At 48.7% G+C, this 19961-nt stretch overlaps 1 protein-coding gene across 4 annotated transcripts in view; it reads left to right on the top strand.

Annotated features, from left to right (window-relative positions):
• Positions 1 to 19961, top strand: part of sntg2 (syntrophin, gamma 2) — a 75589-nt gene that overhangs the window by 12565 nt on the left and 43063 nt on the right. Inside the window, exons 2-8 of one of the 4 annotated variants that reach the window (XM_021308364.2) lie at positions 10961 to 11092; positions 11206 to 11257; positions 11357 to 11414; positions 13891 to 13934; positions 14864 to 14905; positions 15153 to 15240; positions 16675 to 16751. In XM_021308364.2, coding sequence (XP_021164039.2) covers positions 11061 to 11092; positions 11206 to 11257; positions 11357 to 11414; positions 13891 to 13934; positions 14864 to 14905; positions 15153 to 15240; positions 16675 to 16751 — 393 coding nt within the window. In that variant the 5' untranslated portion in view covers positions 10961 to 11060. Of the gene's footprint in view, positions 1 to 10960; positions 11099 to 11200; positions 11258 to 11356; positions 11415 to 13890; positions 13935 to 14863; positions 14906 to 15152; positions 15241 to 16674; positions 16752 to 19961 lie in introns of all 4 variants that reach the window. The other 3 variants (XM_021308363.2, XM_036150866.1, XM_036150867.1) reach the window with 3 other exon arrangements.

The following is a 19961-nucleotide window of genomic DNA, read 5'->3' as shown; positions in this document are numbered from 1 at the left end:
TTTCTGTCAGGGTGTGAAAAATAGCTCCAGAAAACCAGTGAATCCTCCGTAGTGCCAAAGGCAATATTTCATCATATTTATGCCTATAGTTAACTTTGGACAGCTTAAAAAAGCACGATATACAACCTTTAGCTCCTCTGATCTTTAGAAACGCCTGAAGGCGTCTAGGTTCTGCCATCAAAGGCATTTCTGACTTTAAACTCAGACATACACAAACGTAGATTTCTGAATCTCTCTTCAACCCAAACATCAAACCCTTCTAAGGGAACTTCATTTGTCTTTGCTGTAGATAAAGCCGCTTTACTGCTGGGTTATAATTCATTGTTTCATTTTGTAGTAAAACAAACAAATCTTCTCATGCAGACCCTGGAGATGAAACATCAAAGATCTGAATCTGTTTTCCTTTCCTGCTGCTGATGGGCTCCATGTCTAAATGTAGAACCTCAGAAGGTTCTGCATGAACGAGGATGATGAGGGGCTGGATGAGGTGAAGGATGGGTGAGCGAGGATAAGTCCAGCATCTTAGCATCTGTGCTTTCTGATGGATGTTTCAGACTCTGATGCTGGCTGTGGATCAGAACCACGTCTTTATGTCGCCTGACAGCTGTGGGGCTGCTTCTGCAAAGTTTAGATCTTTGCAGAAGCAGCAAATCCAGACGTCACCTTCTCATCAGACGAGCGTTTCAGCAGAGAAGCCTGGAGACCAGCTTCAGCTTCAGCTTCAGCTTCACAGGCCAAACGGTGACGATAGAACCTGATTAACGAGGATTAACAAGGTATTAATACGACCCTCATAAAGGCTCCACTGACCTTCTGCTCCTGCAGGGTTGGTTCCTTTTATCCGTGAAGCGGGTCGGCTCGTTTTCACTCAGTCCATCAGTCTCATGTCGGCTCTGAAACTGAAATCCCTCAGGCTGATGTCCTGCAGAGATAAAGTCTAAGATCTGGAGAACACGGCTTTAATTAAAATGGTTAAACTGGAGCTGGACATCAGTCACAGAACCTGGGATTAACTACTGCTGCAGAACTTTCTGTTAAAGTTCTAAATTAACGGTGAATCTCTGTTCAGTCTGAGCTGAAACCATCAGAACCGCTGTCACTCGACAGGAATCCATTAAATTGGACCTCTTAAATCTTTATAAATGTTATATTACTGTAACAATAAGGCCCGCATTTATTCATCAGATTGCTCACATGTTACATATTTTACTGCTCCTTCTTGTCTGTCTCGTCCACCATGACGTGTGCAGCAGCCTTTCTGGACCAGCTCTCCTTGAGAAAGGTTTTGAGCTCAGCTGGTCTTTTATTCTCTTAAAAAAAGGTTTAATTAAAAGTTGCAGGACACCGTCCTCGAGGACTGGAGTTAGAGACCACTGGTCCAACAGATCGGTATAAAGAGAGGAGGATGGAGGATCAATAGATCAATCTTTGGATCTCAGAGGCAATAATAATGTTTGGTCACTAATATCAGAGTTAGTGTTTAAAGGAGGGGGGGGGGGTTTCTTAGCCTGGTCAGCCAGACTGATGATGTGTAGCGCCCTGGTTCTGCACATTATTCTTCTGGTTCTGCACATTATTCTTCTGGTTCTGCCGGAGGGACCAGATGGATTCTGCGTTTGTGAACAAATACTAAAATAATTCATCTAGCAGGCCAGGCTAACTGGTGGTTGGACCTTTTCCTTCAGGATTTCATGCCAGAGAGCCAAACTCAGCCCAGACCATCACACCGCCACCACCGTGTCTGACTCTAGCTGTGAAGTTCTGTTTGTGGAACGTTGTCTGTTCTGAGCGGACAGAACCCAGTTTCCACCCAGCTGGAATTGAAGCCACATTCTCCTGATGCAGGATGACCGGTACTCTGTGTGAAGGCTGGTAATCAAACCACTCCTTGAAGTTTATTTCCTAAAACATGGACGCTGTCTGCTTTTCCCCTAAACTACGTAGAGAAGCTTTTTTTTTTATCTTTTCTCACTGGAGTCACCGTTGGACACGCAGCATTTCAGCCCAATAAAGCGCTGAGGAAACGGTTCAGACACTCTGCAGCTTCTGTCTCACACCATCCAGAGGTGTGACAGATGTTGCAGACGATGCAGACGCCTCTGTCTCCAGCGTCCTCGTCCCGCTGCGTCTCTGTTTCTCCTCTGGTCCCTTTCATCCAGGCGGAGGTGAGGGGCGCCCCGCGGCGCTGAGTGGCTGATGAATGTCTGATTGACCCAGATCGTTGGCAGTGCCGTCATCAGCTGCTCTGCAGGTGAGCAGAGGTGATGCAGGTAGAGGAGCTGTGTGCAGAGAAGACAAAGGTCTGAATTCCTCTGACAGCTTCATCATTTCACGTAGAGATGCTCTCACCAGAGCGACATCGTGTGTCTGGTATAACCTCTGCATGAAGTCTCTGCCTGACATCAGCTGATGTTATGTCGTTATTAACGTACCGGTGCCGGTGCCGGTGGGGCAAGGAGAACCGGGCCGTCACTAATAACCACGTCTCCATGTTTCTGGGGTAATACTACGTGTAATATATCACTTATTACTGGTTACTGGCCATAACAGTGATTTTAATATCAGTGACCCAAATGTTCATGTAAGTCCCTGGGTTCTAAATCCTGACATTATGGGATGTTTTCTGAGCCGCATGAAGGATCTGAGCATTAAAAGCTGACTTGTTGTCAGCTGGTGGCTTGTCCTCCGGTTCTGGTCCAGCTGCTGGGACCGATCAGAACTGATCAGAACCGTCAGATCAAACTGCTGCCGTCTGTTTATGGCCCTCAGCCTGGACCTTCTCTCGTCTTTGTGTTCAGAAGCCTCCCCAGTGGGGTGGGGGGGGGGGGGGGGGGTTAAATTCAGCCCCGGCCTCCTGCTGCTGATATCGTTACGCTTCATCATTCTCACGATTTCAGGGGTTCTGTTGGGTTTGTGTCTTCTGGACACGAGCAGCGCTGATCGCAAACTTTTGTCCTTCAACATTTAATGAAGTTTAGATGCTGCTGATCATGATTTAGGAGGCGAACCGTCGACATGAAGCGAAGCCTCATGAAATATTTCAGGATCTCTGTTTGAGTTCGCTTCCCTGCTGTGTGTGTGTGTGTGTGTGTTATTGTGTGTGTGTTCCTCAGTGTGTGTGTGTGGCCATCCTGCATAAGATGTGGAACCCTCTCTGCTGCAGACGCACCGACTCCACGCTGTTGTGTGTTAAAGTTTTCTGGGAACTTTGTTTTCTGGGAACTTTAAGTTTCCATGAACTATATAAGTTCAGTCCATTTCCCATGTATGAGTGATGAGGCTGACGTAAACAGCCTGAATGATGAGGTGAGGATCCTAGAAAATGTTGACTTTTCTTACCAGCAGCGCTGAACACCATCAGCTCTAATCCTTTTCTCTGTTATGCTGAATAAACTGGATGTAGGAGCTATTTCTCTAGAAATTAGAATTTAGATTATTTAGTTCATTTTTATTCATCTGCTTATTTGTTGTATTAATATTGTTGTTTAAATGTAGTTGTTTATAATAATTTGTTAGTGATTAGGTTAATTGATTTTGTTTGGGTCTTGGGTGTAACTCAAGATTAATCGCATATTTTATAATTTTATTTCTGAAAGTGTAAAAGCCTATTTGGGCATTTTAATATGCAATTTTGCAATAAATGACACTAATTAAAAACATGCTTGTACAAATGATATTTAAATTTTTTATTTTTCAAGTAATTTTCAGAATTGTAATAATAACATCCTGGTGCCATAAAATGTTAAACTCTGGCCAGTAATGTTTAAATCATTAATCATAACGCCCTGATGTTTACACAATGTGTAAACAAATAAATATTTCATGCCAAAATATTTATTTGCCTCTTAAACACAGATAGACGTGGTCTTAAGCATTTAAATATAAAGTAATACTAATTTTACATTTTAATAGTTTTATTGTTCATTTTTTCACCAATGAACATCTAATCCTGAGCTTCCACACCAACAACAATAATTTATTCATATGTTTGTGCATGCAGTTTATATCCACATTTATACACAGTTTCTTTAAAGTCTTGAAAAAGGTTTAAAATGTCCAGGTCATTCCTATATATATATATATATATATATATATATATATATATATATATATATATATATATATATATATATATATATATATATATATATATATAGGTGAGCCAGTCAGTCAGTCAGCAGCAGAGATGGTTTAAGTTTGTACCACGGTGCTTTTTACCTGCAGAGACCTGGAATAAACCAACACAGAATTTTGACGTTTTTTATTCTTTTGTGTTCTGCGTAAACCAGAAACTTACGATTCATCAAGAGACTATTTGAGTTAAATTCACTTTTAGTTTGATCACCTTTAAGTCTTCAGTTTTATGGTTTTTATCGAGTCACTAGACTGGATATTAAACTTTTATAATCTATCTCTATTTAGGGAATAGTTTTGTGCGTTCCAGCTGTCTTTGTAAAACACACCATGATTCTTGTCACCACAGTGTAGGAAACTCTAATCAGCACTATATAAATTCAGAGTTGTGCCTGATGCAGGCGCTGGCCCGGTTTTACCTTAAAGTGCTTTGAGCTCTGCTTTCAGACGACATGTTTTACGACGTTCTGGCTCGCCGTGGGCAGGTTGCTGTAAACCATTTACAAACTGCCGTCATTCCTGCACCTTAAAGTTACTACTTTAAGGTGCAGGAACGTACTTCCAGAACATGATGGAGAGACGAGACTGTTCTCTGGATGTGTGGAACAAGCCGGGCCGATCCACCGGATCAGGACCAGGCTAGGAATCAGCAGCTGAGCCTAGAAAGCTGTGATTATTAAAGAAATGAATAAATTCTAGTTTCTCACATCTCTAGCTACACCAGGCCAGGCTTCAGCTGTGATACCGTCCGGTTCTCCTAGAGACGATCCACCTGGTTCTCTCTGTCTAACCCTGATTCTCTCCTAGAAATTACTGCTGACTCAGCTTTTACTGCCACTACCTGCCTGCTGGATTTATCCTCTGGACCTGAAAATAATTATTACGCTGAAGCATGAATAACCAAAACTTCTACTTTAGGTAATGAAGTATTTGTACTCTGAGCACCTCACTGAGGAAAACAGGCTCGTATTTCTCAGAAAACAGAACCGGAGAACACGGACGTCCAGCTGGAAAGAGCTGATTGTGAACTAATTCAGGATTGTCCTCATTCAGCTACAGCCGATGAACAGCGACAGGAGCCGGCCTGTTCTCCTCCTAGAGGTTAGTCTGTCCTAGAATACCTGATTTTTCCTTTTTAGTTTCACTCAGAATCAAGTCAAGTTTCTTTGTAGCACATTTCAGCAGCGAGGCGTTCAAAGTGCTTTAGAACATAAAAACATCATCAATGGTCACTGGTTCTGAGACCAGAACACTGATCAACACTGAGGTTGTAGCTGTGAGAACTAAAGCTGCTGCTGACTCTGGTTCGTTCCTCTTTAGGTCCAAAGATAAGGAGAACGTTTTGGAACCTCCATGCATTGGTTTGTTCTAAGCATCTAGCCAATGTTCTAACAGGTTAATGGTCACCTGGTGACATGGTGATGTAGAGCTGAGGATCATCTGCATAGTGATGGTAACTAATCTAGTTTCTTGTTCTAACTTCAGCTAGTGGGAGCATATAGATATAGAACAGAAGGATAATAACTAATAATAGTCCCAGCATGGAACCTTGGGGATCCCCACATGTGACTTTTGTCCGTTCTGATGAGAAGTTTACGAGTCCTTTATGAGGATTTTAACTGAGTTCTCTACCAGAGAGTTCAGCTCTCCTGTCCCTTTAAGAATAAATCCTGGTCAACAGCTTTAAATGCTGCACTGAGGTCCAACAGAACCAACAGAACCAGCACTGAGGTTCCTCCACAGTCTGTATTTATGTGGATGTCATTGAACTCTCTGACGGTCTCTGTGGTGAGGAAACCTGAATGGAAGGAATTAAAGCGGCTGGTTATTGATAAGAAGCTGTTTAACTGTTGAAACATTTTTAGTAACTTTACTGATAAATGGCAGCTTGGAGATTGGCCTTTAGTTCTGCAGATTGATTTATCCAGATCTTTTTTATCAGTGTTTAATAACTGCTGTTTAGTTATTCTCTCTGACTTTCTGAGTGAACATAACTTCAGTGCTGGACTTGGTGTGGATGTGCAGATTAACCCTTTAATTTTTTTACTTTTCTCTGTAAAGAAGTTGGTAAATTGATCAGAGGTCCTGATAGAGGACTTGATGGAACCTGACTCTGAGATGACGTGATGTGGATTAGTGCTATATAAATAAAACTGAACTGAATTAAAACAACTTTTTGTCCTAATATCGGATTCACTAAGTGAGCTGATGGAGATCGTACTTTCAGAGATAACAGAGAAATGATCCAGCAGGACGGCATCAGTTACAGAGACGGTGGTAGAAAGTTCTTCAGGCTGAGGTTGCTTCAGACGGGGGATTGCTCTGAGATCTGACTATCGGCCCTGGAGGTAATTTAGCTGCTTTCTGTAGTTATTCTTTTAGTGACAGAAGAGGTTTTCTCCTCTATTATACTGGAGAGGCGTCAGATATTCAGGAGGAACATGGATGAGCTCCTCAGAGAGGCAGACTCTGATTTTCTGACATGTTACATGAACAGCTGGTATAGACTGCAGTAAGTGGCTGGTTTGACGCTGGGCTCTAGTCCTAATCCCTCTTTAAAGAGGAGACGGCTTCACATTGTCCTTCCTGACGGATGGAGACAGACAGATGACTCTAAGTAACCTTAAAGAGCAAAATCATTCTGCAAATACCAGACTTCCCTCATTTATAGTCTGGCCATGCAGAGCTGTAGGATTTCACTGTGAGGTTTTAGGATGAGATGCTGTGCAGCAGCAAATATACAGACAACACTGGGGTTAAAATACCATCAATAAATCATTTCAGTTCAGTTTACTTTAAAAACAAAAACCATCTCAGGGCGCCGTACCCTGAAGACGAGGGTCTGGTCCAGGACCAGCTAAATGGATTTCTCTTCATCTAATTCTGGAAACAAGACTCCGACTCATTTAAAATGCAGCTTTTGATGCAGTTAAAAACAAAACTCTGTTTTTGATGCAGTCATCCTCAGTAGGGCTGCAGAAAATCAGCATTCTGGTGATTATCAGTACCCATTTTACCAGATATTTTTTAGTCCAGGTGTGTGTGCAGCCTTTACATCTTTAAATGCATCCTCACAGCAGACATAAATAATGAGATGTATAGGAATCTGGAAATACTTCTTTTCTCCTCGGATCAGCTGCAGTTCAACATCTATCATAGTTCAGATCTAATCTGGATCACTCTTCACTGAGAGGAGACCAAACATTGTTCTTCTAGCTGCTGCTGTGGAGCTTCAGTGGAGCCCAGTAAATGAGAATAGTGAGAATGGAAACAGTGAAACTCGCATCTTTGTGATTTAAACCAACAAAATTCACCTGTCCAGTGTGGATGCATGCGTTGCTGTAGCTCCTGCTTGCTAGCAGCCGACAACTTCCTGCCGTCTGCGCTGCCATAAATTAACCTGAGGCGGTTCTATATGAACCTTAAAGCTGCAGGATGGAGCTCTGAGAAATGCAAACACTTTACCAGGCAGTCCTCCTGGCTCTGATTGGTTGGTTCTGACCGGGAGCGGTGGGTTCCTGCAGATGGCAGCAGGACCACTGGGAGGCGCCAGAGGAGCTCATTTCACAGAATATCTGTCCTATATTTTACTGTCAGGACATAATTATGTAAAAAATACATTTATACAAACTTTACCTACTGCAGCTTTACCAGTAAAGTTTGTTGTTACATTGTTGTTACTGTGTAACCTCCCTATCACTGAACAAACACATTTAATTTAGAAGAAAAGTTCAAACTTCTGCTGAGGAAGTCTGCAGAGCTGAACCGTTTTCATCAGACTTCTAGCAGCTGCATTTGGGCTCAAAGCTTCACTATAAACTGTCTGTTAAAGGGAAATCAACAGTCCAGCCGTGAAACACTACAGGTTCTGGTCAGTTTCTCCACACTGCCGGGGCCACAGAATGCTTAGAGTTTAAGGGTTTACAGATGAAAAGTGGAAATGTGTTTCATAGGTTTAGAGTTAAAGAACCCGTCCAGGTTCTTCACAGCGGTACTGGAAGCAAAAGTAAAAATTCTGTTTGTGTTAAACTCAACTTTGAAGATAGTTATAAAACTTTTTCATTTTGCTGAATTAAAATGTGTGTGTGGTCTTTTTTAAATAATTGCATTTCTCAGGATGTTTAGATAAATATATCTGAGTATGATCAACATAAAGGAGGCGTTTCTCATGCTGTCTGATGATTTTAACATGTAGAAGCATAAACAAGGTGAAGTTAGCTGAACAAGCGCTGAATCCTGTGCTAACTGCCTGGGAAGCCACTGCTGGTTCTTTTCCATCAAGATAAGCAAACTGGAATATTCCTAAACCAGCTCTGTAGAGCTTTATGTTATGTTCATAATATACAAACTATTTTTATGTTCTGGTTCACAGTCGGTGCTTACATGGCCTGAAGTTTTGGGTTTGTTGGTATAAAGCAGTTTTTCTGATAGAAAGGCTGATCACGATGCAGCAGTGACACCTCAGCGCAGCGTTATATTAATATCTGAGGTTTGATTATCAAAACATTCCTCAATAAAAATGTGTTGAATTCTGTCTGTTTGTGCTGAATAAAGGCCAATCAGAGCTCAGTGGAGGAGATTGTTTGGGTTGTTTTTAGCAACGCTCTCATTTTCAGCTGGCCAGCTGAACTGATTGTATTTTCACAAGTTTAATTTCCCACCTTTCAGGGCTATTCATCAAAGGTCACTTCATCACTGGCTTTGATTTGAAACCTTTGCTCTCTCGTCTCGCTTTTGCTCCTCAAAAACTGATTAGATTTAACAAGCTGTTATTCATTTTTGTGTGTGGTCAGAGAGATTACCATAAGCACCAGACAGCTCTGCCTCCACAGCCAAATTAGTCTCCACCAGGGCACGAGCGCCAGAGCGACTCTGTGTCAGATTGCATTAGATTGTCTGCTGCACTCCCTCATTGATGTTTTTAAAAAAGGAAAAATAATCTGACTACACTCTGCACAATCTACTCTGTGACAGGATATTAAAATGATCCAAAAACATAGACGTGTGCAGCAGCCGGGATGTGAGACATCAGCGGTGCGCAGACTGCACTGAAGTCCTCATGCATTTTGCTTTTATTACACCACTGGTTCATCTGCTTTATGCATTTGTCATTTGCATGTTCTACCTTTTTATAAGTGCAGCTCTGGCAGTGGTACCATCTGCTCCCATGTCTTCCATGCACGCTGCAGCTACATGCTAACTGAGAGTCTTTGCAGTAGCAGATATGTGAATATCTTTGTGGTTTTGGTGTTTCTGTCGTGTTTACGGTGGACAGGAAGCAGAACCCGGTGCTGTAGTTTATGTGACGCTGCTTATGGCGCCAGGTTGGCAGCTCTTAGACGTGGGACCCGTATCAGCGAGGTTCTGTTAGATTGGCTCTTTAATTAGGATTTAAATTCACCACAAAGGTTGCTTTTAGAGTCAAAGTGAAATGGGTTGAAAAACAGACTCAAACTGTTGGATCAGGTTCTTTATTTCTCATCCTGCATTAGATCAGAGCTTCCTAAAGTTGAGCCGTAGCTTTTGTTGCCACTACGGCGAAGTCTCTGTCTCCAAGCAGCAAACTCTCTAAATCTGTCTGCTTCATGTCCATCAAGACGTTGGAGTCGGCTTTCCTTCTGCGAACCCGATGTTCTGTTTTCCTGCTCAACGTGATCATGTAGAGAACATTATTGTTACTAAGATGAATCTGAAATGTAATTATTGTTGCCCCGACTGAAGTTGCTTTTATGCTTCTTGGTTCTTAAACGCTGCAGCTCGGCTTGTTTCAGGGACAGAACAGGTGAGGACATGGTGGACATGGTGGACATGGTGGACATGGTGCATCAGAGAAGGTTTTCATTTCAAACAGGAAGAGAGACTTTCTGCGACTGAGCGTCATCAAAATGCTCGGCTTGTTGTGTGTCCGCCGTCTGTCACCGTGTTTCTCCAGCAGCAGCAGACACAACGCTGCAGCTCTGGTTTCTGCAGAAACCAGGAGACCAGAAAGAGAATAAGTTCTCACTCAGAGTCATGTTCTCACGCTGACTTTTCTAAAATAGCCCTCCTCCCTCCAGAGCACATCAGTGAGAAGGTGAAACCAGAATCTAGACGTTTGCAGCAAATAAACGGCGGCTTGATTTGTCAGCAGCTCAGTGTTCTCAGGTTGGACGTATGGAGCGTGTTGGATGTAGAGAACCACTCCTACGCACACATGGGATGGACAACGTGTCTGCATTACCGTCGGTACCGATCCGATAAGAGGAAGTGGAGTCTGGTCATGTGACGTGACGCAGAGCTTTGATGCTGTAGCTGAGGATTGCAGTGGCGTTGTCGTTTTAATCAGAAATTGGGAGTCCAGGTCGCCCAGATAGCGCCTTCAGGTCACCTGCACCGTTGGTTCTGGTGTCTCTCATCTTCCTCTGGACTCCCTAGATCCTCCACCGGTTCTGGTCAGGCCCGTTTCCTGGCCAGTCAAGCCCAGTAACCGTTGGTTCCTGCAGCCTGGAGCAGGTTTGGGCTGCTGCTCCAGGCTGCCATCAGACGGAGGACCAAACATGTTCCTCCTGAAGAACAGCAACTCCTGGTGGTTCTGGATGAAGGTTTGGCCGTGAAAGATCACAGTTCTGGGTTTTCTGTGAATCTTTTCCTCTCTGATCAGTGAAGATGCTCTGATTTGTGGTTTTTAGAAGCTAAACTATGAAATCTTTTTTAACACAGAGGTTATTCAGGTTCCCACATTCCTGCTGCAGGAAGAAGCAGATCAAACAACAGAAACAGAGAAATGATTAAATGTGCATGGTGGCTGTGCTTGGCAACATGTCGACGCTCTCCTCCGTCCCCACAGACCAAATCTGGAATCGCTTTGCTCTACAACGTGGAGAGCAGCAACACCTACGACGTCTGCCTGCGGCTGAGCAAAGACGCGCTGACCATCCAGAAGCTGGATGTGGTCTGCACCACGGCCGCTGACTGCCAGGTAAACGTGAGTACAGCCCCGTTCTGCAGACTTTAACGCTGCTGCCTCCAGGAGGCTGCTGGGCTTCTCTAAATCCCTTTGCCAATAAAAAACTCCCCCTTTCTAAAGCACAGAACTGTTGTACTGCGGAGACAAGCGGCTGGAGGTCTGGGACTGAGCATCAAAGTAAGCAGAGAAGGTTCCATCATGTGGAGACGGCCGTGCTAACGCTAACGTCCTCACGCTAACGTCCTCACGCTAACGTCCTCTCCTCTGGGTTCTCAGGGCGGCGCGGAGCACAACGTGCCGGTGGTCATTTCAAAGATTTTTAAAGATCAAGTCGGTAAGAAAAAAAAGTTCTGAAAGAGTGAAGTGGAAATGGACCGAGCCGTCAGCGCCGTGCTCGCCTCCAGCCAGGATGCAGGAGAAAGAGGAGGACAGGAGGACAGAAGACCGAGGACGGGAGGACAGTCCTCCTGTCCTCCCGTCCTCGTGTCCTTCCGTCCTCATGTTGTCACTCAGTCACGTCCTCCCGTCCTCTCTCTTCCTGTCTTCCTGTCCTCCTGTCCTAATGTCCTCCTGTCCTCCGTCAGTCACGTCCTCCCGTCCTCTCTCTTCCTGTCCTCCTGTCCTCCGTCCTCCCGTCCTCGTGTCCTTCCGTCCTCATGTTGTCACTCAGTCACGTCCTCCCGTCCTCTCTCTTCCTGTCTTCCTGTCCTCCTGTCCTAATGTCCTCCTGTCCTCCGTCAGTCACGTCCTCCCGTCCTCCCTTCCTCCCTCAGTCACGTCCTCCCGTCCTCTCTCTTCCTGTCTTCCTGTCCTCCTGTCCTAATGTCCTCCTGTCCTCCGTCAGTCACGTCCTAATGTCCTCCTGTCCTAATGTCCTCCGTCAGTCACGTCCTCCCGTCCTCTCTCTTCCCGTCCTCCTGTCCTCCCTTCCTCCGTCAGTCACGTCCTCCCGTCCTCTCTCTTCCTGTCCTCCTGTCCTCCGTCCTCCCGTCCTAATGTCCTCCTGTCCTCCCGTCCTCGTGTCCTCCCGTCCTCTTGTCGTCCCTCAGTCACGTCCTCCCGTCCTCCCGTCCTCCCGTCCTCCTGTCCTCCGTCAGTCACGTCCTCCCGTCCTCCTGTCCTCCCGTCCTCTTGTCGTCCCTCAGTCACGTCCTCCTGTCCTCCTGTCCTCCCGTCCTCCCGTCCTCCTGTCCTCCGTCAGTCACGTCCTCCCGTCCTCCTGTCCTCCCGTCCTCTTGTCGTCCCTCAGTCACGTCCTCCTGTCCTCCTGTCCTCCGTCAGTCACGTCCTCCCGTCCTCGTGTCCTTCCGTCCTCATGTTGTCACTCAGTCACGTCCTCCCGTCCTCCTGTCCTCCCGTCCTCCGTCAGTCACGTCCTCCCGTCCTCTCTCTTCCTGTCCTCCTGTCCTCCGTCCTCCCGTCCTCCTGTCCTCCCGTCCTCCGTCAGTCACGTCCTCCCGTCCTCTCTCTTCCTTTCCTCGTGTCCTCCCGTCCTCGTGTCCTCCCTTCCTCCGTCAGTCACGTCCTCCCGTCCTCTCTCTTCCTGTCCTCCTGTCCTCCGTCCTCCCGTCCTAATGTCCTCCTGTCCTCCCGTCCTCGTGTCCTCCCGTCCTCTTGTCGTCCCTCAGTCACGTCCTCCCGTCCTCCCGTCCTCCCGTCCTCCTGTCCTCCGTCAGTCCCGTCCTCCTGTCCTCCCGTCCTCTTGTCGTCCCTCAGTCACGTCCTCCTGTCCTCCTGTCCTCCCGTCCTCCCGTCCTCCTGTCCTCCGTCAGTCACGTCCTCCCGTCCTCCTGTCCTCCCGTCCTCGTGTCCTCGTGTCCTTCCGTCCTCCCGTCGTCCCTCAGTCACGTCCTCGTGTCCTCCCGTCCTCGTGTCCTCCCGTCCTCGTGTCCTCCTGTCCTCGTGTCCTCCAATCCTCCATCGGTCACGTCCTCCTGTCCTAATGTCCTCTGTCCTCCCGTCCTAATGTCCTCCCGTCCTCCCGTCCTCCCGTCCTCGTGTCCTCCCGTCCTAATGTCCTCCCGTCCTCCTGTCCTCCCGTCCCTGTGTCCTCCTGTCGTCCGTCAGTCACGTCCTCCCGTCCTCTCTCTTCCTGTCCTCCTGTCCTCGTGTCCTCCCGTCCTTTGTCCTCTAGTCCTCCCATCCTCCCGTCCTCTCTCTTCCTGTCCTCCGTCCTCCCGTCCTAATGTCCTCCTGTCCTTCCGTCCTCCTGTCCTCCCGTCCTCCTGTCCTCGTGTCCTCCAGTCCTCCTGTCGTCCCTCAGTCATGTCCTCCTGTCCTCCCGTCCTCGTGTCCTCCCGTCCTCCCGTCCTCCATCGGTCACGTCCTGCCGTCCTAATGTCCTCCTGTCCTTCCGTCCTCCCGTCCTCCTGTCCTTCCGTCCTCCCGTCCTCGTGTCCTCCATCAGTCACGTCCTCCTGTCCTCCTGTCCTCCCGTCCTCCTGTCGTCCCTCAGTCACGTCCTCCTGTCCTCCCGTCCTCCCGTCCTCCTGTCGTCCCTCAGTCACGTCCTCGTGTCCTCCCGTCCTCGTGTCCTCCTGTCCTCCAATCCTCCATCGGTCACGTCCTCCCGTCCTAATGTCCTCCTGTCCTTCCGTCCTCCTGTCCTCCATCAGTCACGTCCGCTGCAGATGCCTTTATGTGGCCATTATCCTCAGATTTCACGCCGTCCCGTGTGCGTGTCCCTCTGTAGGACGCTGTCTGTCTCTCAGGTTGCTGGCGTCACGCGCTGACGGTGGTTTCCACCACATCACAGCATGAAATGAGTTATTTATCAGCTTCCATTAACCTCTGACTGTTGATGCCTGCAGCCGATCAGACGGGGAAGCTGTTCGTGGGCGACGCCGTGCTGCAGGTCGGTACCTCACTTCCTGTCTGGATGGAGGCTGCTTCTGGTCTCACCTCCGCTTCAGCCATGTTTTTATTTGGACCGCCTGATCGGACCGAGGAGACGAGAAGTTTGAGCAAAACAACATAGAAACGTGGTGAATTAGTGTACATAAGCTGCAGCTTTTCATGAGATTATCTGGAAGAACCAATATTAATATTCATATTAGGACTTCCTGTGAATGGAGCTGCTGCATTAGAAAACTATTCACAGTATCTGAAGTGGAACGCAGCAGAACATTGTAGCTCTGCAGAGCAGGAGGGGCTCAGGTCAGCGTCTAACCAGAAGGTCCGACTGGAACGGAGAAAATCATTTCATTAGGTGACAGAATCTTATTAAATGATTAGATAATGATGATCTGTAGATAGTTCAGGTTCTGGTTCCCCTGCAGGAGGAACACAGAGCAGCCCTGAAGCTCTTCATGGGTCCAGGTTCTGCAGAACCCAGTGGTGATGTGAGCTGCCACGTGATTGGCTGATTCTCTGGTGGAGCAGGTGCACCTGATCAGGTGACTGGTTGGTGTTTTTCAGGTTAGGGTTGTTAGGGTTGACAACGTGACAGCAGAGCTCGGTCTGAATGAAGCAGCAGATGTTCTCTCTCCAGAACCGGCTCTAATCCACAGACTGGACCTGGTCTGGGGTTCATTCTGCTGCTTTCTCCATGGTCGGTCCTCTCCCTGCACGTCTCTGCGTGTCTGAGGGGCTGCTGGCTGGTTCCAGGTGGGCGGGGCTGCGTTTCATTGGCCGATGTCATTTCCTGTTTCCTCATCCGTGGCTGTGGCTGGAGGAGCCTTCTTCAGTGGATGTGGTTCTGATCCAGAAACGTATGAACTATGGTGGGCTGAGACCCGGTGGAGCGACGTGTGACTGATTCCTGCTCTGCGTCTCCTCCTGCAGGTCAACGGCATCAACGTAGAGCGCTGCACGCACAAGGAAGTGGTGAGTATACCAGAACCAATGAAATGTGTGATTGTGGCTCCGCCCCCTCACCATCATAACCCTTTAATCAGGGAGCTGCAGCATTCTTCCCCTTCATTAAGGGTTTCTACCTGTAGGCTGAACAGGTGTCCACCTGTTAGCAGGATAAATGTGGCGTCACTCAGTGGACCGAGCGGCCTTCAGAACCGCTGCTATCAGAACCAGAACCGCCCTCAGAACCGCCCTCTCTCTCTCTCTCTGCTGCCAGGTCCACCTGCTGCGCACCGCAGGTGATGAGGTCACCATCAGCGTTCGTTACCTGAGAGAAGTCCCGTCCTTCCTGAAGCTGCCTCTAGGTGAGAGTCCTCCAGCCGCCGGGCTGAACCAGAACCTGCTTACGGTAGAACTCCTCCTCTTCCTCCTCCTCCTGCTCATCCTCTTCCTCCTCCTCCTCCTCCTCCTCCTCCTGCTCTTCCTCTTCCTCCTCCTCCTCCTGCTCTTCCTCTTCCTCCTCCTCCTCCTGCTCTTCCTCTTCCTCCTCCTCCTCCTGCTCTTCCTCTTCCTCCTCCTCCTCCTCCTCTTCCTCCTCCTCCTGCTCATCCTCTTCCTCCTCCTCTTCCTCTTCCTCCTCCTCCTCCTCTTCCTCTTCCTCCTCCTCCTGCTCATCCTCTTCCTCCTCCTCCTCCTCTTCCTCCTCCTCCTCCTCCTCCTGTGTTTTTTAGCAGAAATATTTAAATCCAGAACTCCTCATGAACTGCACCTCCTGGTTCTGATCAGTACCGGCTCTCAGAACCGGGTCTGGGCTCCTTTTGCATAACCTCCTGCATCGCTGCAGCGTAACAGAGGAGGTCCGCCTGTGGTTCTGCTGAGTGGTTCTGCTGAGTGGTTCTGCTGAGTGGTTCTGGAGGTCCAGCTTGCTTAGACAGCGGCCTTCCAGTCTGCAGTGTTGGTTCTGGTGTCTCCCATCTTCATCTGGACCTCAGCGCACAGATTTGTTTGGGTCGGTTCCGTCAGTTATCAGCTATAAATTCACAGTTAGCATTAATGTTTCCACGGTAATAATTAAGAACCCAAAACTGTGAGTCTGAGTTGGAACTAAGCAGCTTAGGTTCTGATTCGCCACAGAACATGGCAGATCTGGGTCCGTTCCTGATGTTCTGCTCAGTCTCTGCGTCCCTTTAACTTACCTGCAACCGTTTTAGCAGGATCCTCTACAGCTCGGTCCAAACCCGGCTCCTCCCGGGCTTCCTCTGGTACCGGTCCAAACCCGGCTCCTCCTGGGCTTCCTCTGGTACCGGTCCAGTGACTAGCTGCAGGGCAAATGAACCGGGCCTGCTGGTGCTGAGCTGGGGTTCTGTTTGCCTCCAGGATTTGTAGTTTTCTTTGTGGGAAAGTGAAGCACGGAAGCTCAGGAGGTTCTCCTAAGGAGCTTGACCCGACCAGAACTAGATCAGAACCTGAGCAGAACCAGAGCAGAACCAGATCAGAACCTGCACAGAACCAGAGTAGAACCTGATCAGAACCTGCACAGAACCAGAGTAGAACCTGATCAGAACTAGATCAGAACCTGATCAGAACCTGCGCAGAACTAGATCGGAACCAGAGCAGAACCTGAGCAGAACCAGAGCAGAACCAGATCAGAACCTGCACAGAACCAGAGTAGAACCCGATCAGAACCTGATCAGCTCATCACGGTTCTGGCCTCCAAAGCAGGGCGGCTCAGTAAAGAATCAGCAGATAACTCAGTTTTCTTCTTCAGAACGTTTTCATGGTGTCATCGTTCCCCCCAGGTTCTCCTGGACCGGACCATGGGGGCGTGTCCTCTCCGCTCTTTGACAGCGGCTTCCATCTGAACGGAACCAACGCGGTAAGAAGCTCCTGATGCTCATCTTCCTGATTTCCCCTCAGATCTTCCAGTAGCTGTGAAACATGGAGATGTTCTGCTGCTCATGAGGAGATCAGAGCTGAAGCTGCAGCTCACCAGCAGAACATCCTCTCTGGTTCTGCTGACCAGCCGCTGTCAGACATGATCTCTGCCTAAAAGGCAGCGTGAGGATGATGATTGCTCTTCCTCCGGCTCCTGCAGACCCCGCTGAGGAACCAGAGCTTTGCAGTCAGCTCTCTGTGCTGCAGGATAATCTGGTTGTTCTGCACAGAGGTTCTGGGTTTGGACCGACCAGCGGGTCGGCAGGAGAGGCTCTGCTCTCTTGGTGCCGCCGCACTCGGACAGATCCACTTTGACTCGTTATTAAAGGCAGAGTAACAGAGTAATCTGTAACAAAGGCAGAGTAACAGAGTAATCTGTAACAAAGGCAGAGCACAGCGCCGGGAGGAGACAGTCCTGCAGGCAGCGACTAATCCTGAGCTAAACGCAGCTTTGTTAGTTTCACATCATTCCTGCATTAAACATTAACACACAGGCCTGGAGGCAGCTGCTCCATGAGACACGTACTGCCTGGCTGCTTCCTGGCTGCTTCCTGGCTGCTCCATGAGCCCGCATACTGCCTGGCTGCTTCCTGGCTGTTTCCTGGCTGCTTCCTGGCTGCTTCCTGGCTGTTTCCTGGCTGTTTCCTGGCTGCTTCCTGGCTGCTTCCTGGCTGCTTCCTGGCTGCTTCCTGGCTGCTTCCTGGCTGCTTCCTGGCTGTTTCCTGGCTGTTTCCTGGCTGCTTCCTGGCTGCTGCCTGGCTGCTTCCTGGCTGTTTCCTGGTTGCTTCCTGGCTGTTTCCTGGCTGTTTCCTGGCTGCTTCCTGGCTGTTTCATGGTTGCTTCCTGGCTGCTGCCTGATGCTTCCTGGCTGCTTCCTGGCTGCTTCCTGGCTGTTTCATGGTTGCTTCCTGGCTGCTGCCTGGCTGCTTCCTGGCTGTTTCCTGGCTGCTTCCTGGCTGCTGCCTGGCTGCTTCCTGGCTGTTTCCTGGCTGCTTCCTGGCTGCTTCCTGGCTGCTTCCTGATGCTGCCTGGCTGCTTCCTGGCTGTTTCCTGGCTGCTTCCTGGCTGCTTCCTGGCTGTTTCCTGGCTGCTGCCTGGCTGCTTCCTGGCTGCTTCCTGGCTGCTTCCTGGCTGTTTCATGGCTGCTTCCTGGCTGCTTCCTGGCTGCTTCCTGGCTGCTTCCTGGCTGTTTCATGGCTGCTTCCTGGCTGTTTCATGGCTGCTTCCTGGCTGCTTCCTGACTGCTTCCTGGCTGCTTCCTGGCTGTTTCCTGGCTGCTTCCTGGCTGCTGCCTGGCTGCTTCCTGGCTGCTTCCTGGCTGTTTCATGGCTGCTTCCTGGCTGTTTCATGGCTGCTTCCTGGCTGTTTCATGGCTGCTTCCTGGCTGTTTCATGGCTGCTTCCTGGCTGTTTCCTGGCTGCTGCCTGGCTGTTTCCTGGCTGCTGCCTGGCTGCTTCCTGAGCCACGTACTGCCTGGCTGCTTCCTGGCTGCTTCCTGGCTGTTTCCTGGCTGCTTCCTGGCTGCTGCCTGGCTGCTTCCTGGCTGTTTCATGGCTGCTTCCTGGCTGCTTCCTGGCTGTTTCATGGCTGCTTCCTGGCTGTTTCATGGCTGCTTCCTGGCTGTTTCATGGCTGCTTCCTGGCTGTTTCCTGGCTGCTGCCTGGCTGTTTCCTGGCTGCTGCCTGGCTGCTTCCTGAGCCACGTACTGCCTGGCTGCTTCCTGGCTGCTTCCTGGCTGTTTCCTGGCTGCTGCCTGGCTGCTTCCTGGCTGCTGCCTGGCTGTTTCCTGGCTGCTTCCTGGTGCTTCCTGGCTGCTGCCTGATGCTGGAGAGCTGCTGGCTGATTGCAGCGTGTGCAGCAGAGATGATTGCTGTGTTCCAGATGGAAGCAGATCATTTCCCCATTTCCACGTCCTGCACTGCTGCCTCCTGCCCTGTAGGGGGCGCTGGTTACATCCAGAACAGGTGTGTCCAGCCGGTTCAGAGGGATGGTTTACCTTCTTAGTGTGTCTTGGTTCTCGCTGTGTTCCACCAGGGGAACTTCTAAACATCAGCACACACCTTGGACACACTGGTTTAGTTCCATTGGTTCCTAAAGACTCAGAGAAGGTCGTCTCCATGTTCAGAGGACAGCGTTCCAGTCTGGATCCAAAGCTCTTCACAGAACAGAGAGAACACCTCTCAGGGTTCTACTGATGTACTTTAGTCTACAGACTCTGGAACATTTGTTTTAGTGCTCTTAGATCAGTCGCTGCAGTCGTTGCTGTTGATCAGAGTGTTTAAATCTCTGGTCCTGAGCTCTGTGGGCTTTAGGCTGTTTCTACCTCACCATGTCAGCTTCATGTCAGCTTCATGTTAGCTCACGTTGACCCAGGAGTACTTTCTATGATAGAGAAGACAGAGCAGAGACACAGAAAAAGAATTTAAAAAATGGTTTTGGATGTAATGTTGCTAATTTATGGAGAGTAAAAAGCAGCCTTTAATCTAAACGAGTCACTATGGAGGGCCTGAAGAGCCACATGTGGCTGCAGGTATCAGACTCCTGGCCTAGTCAAAGTCCAGACCTGAGTCTGCTGAGGATCTTCTCCTTCATGCTTCTTTCTGTCAGCGTCGTATTTCCCTCCAGCATCAGTGTTTAGATGAAGCTCAGAGCCACGGCGGTGTTCCTGCCAGCAGCTGCAGCTCTGCTCTCTCTGCTGCTCTCACACCTTGAAGGTGTTTCCATCCATAAACCGGCCCTAGAACAGCAGAACATCCCTCGCTCTGCAGGTCTCCCCGTTTGTTCTCAGCGTCTCTGAGCTGCAGATACAAAGAAGTAAAACTTCAGCCGACTCAGGCCGTTTCTAGCGTTTAAATGTAATTAAGCAGAATCTAAAGCTGCTCCTGAGCCGTTTGGGTCGTCTCAGATGAGATTTGTTGCATCAGACTAATAAACCCCGTTACATTAGGCAGCTCCTTTGTTCTTGGCACAACGACTTGTTTTGCTGTTATTTTTGGGGCAGTGCTGGGTTCTAGTTCTTTAATTGTCTGACTTTAATTGCAGGAAGCCTTGAGACAAGAGGTTCAAAGGCCGCTGGTGCCAGAGCAGTTTGCCCCACAAAGAAGAAGAAGATTCTTTGAGCTGTAAATAATTTATTGGGCGTTCTGTAACG

This window comes from Fundulus heteroclitus, chromosome 19, assembly GCF_011125445.2.
Source record: "Fundulus heteroclitus isolate FHET01 chromosome 19, MU-UCD_Fhet_4.1, whole genome shotgun sequence".
Classification (NCBI taxonomy): domain Eukaryota; kingdom Metazoa; phylum Chordata; class Actinopteri; order Cyprinodontiformes; family Fundulidae; genus Fundulus; species Fundulus heteroclitus.
The sequence above is the reverse complement of the archived record's forward strand: the minus strand, read 5'-3'. Positions and strand labels throughout refer to the sequence as shown.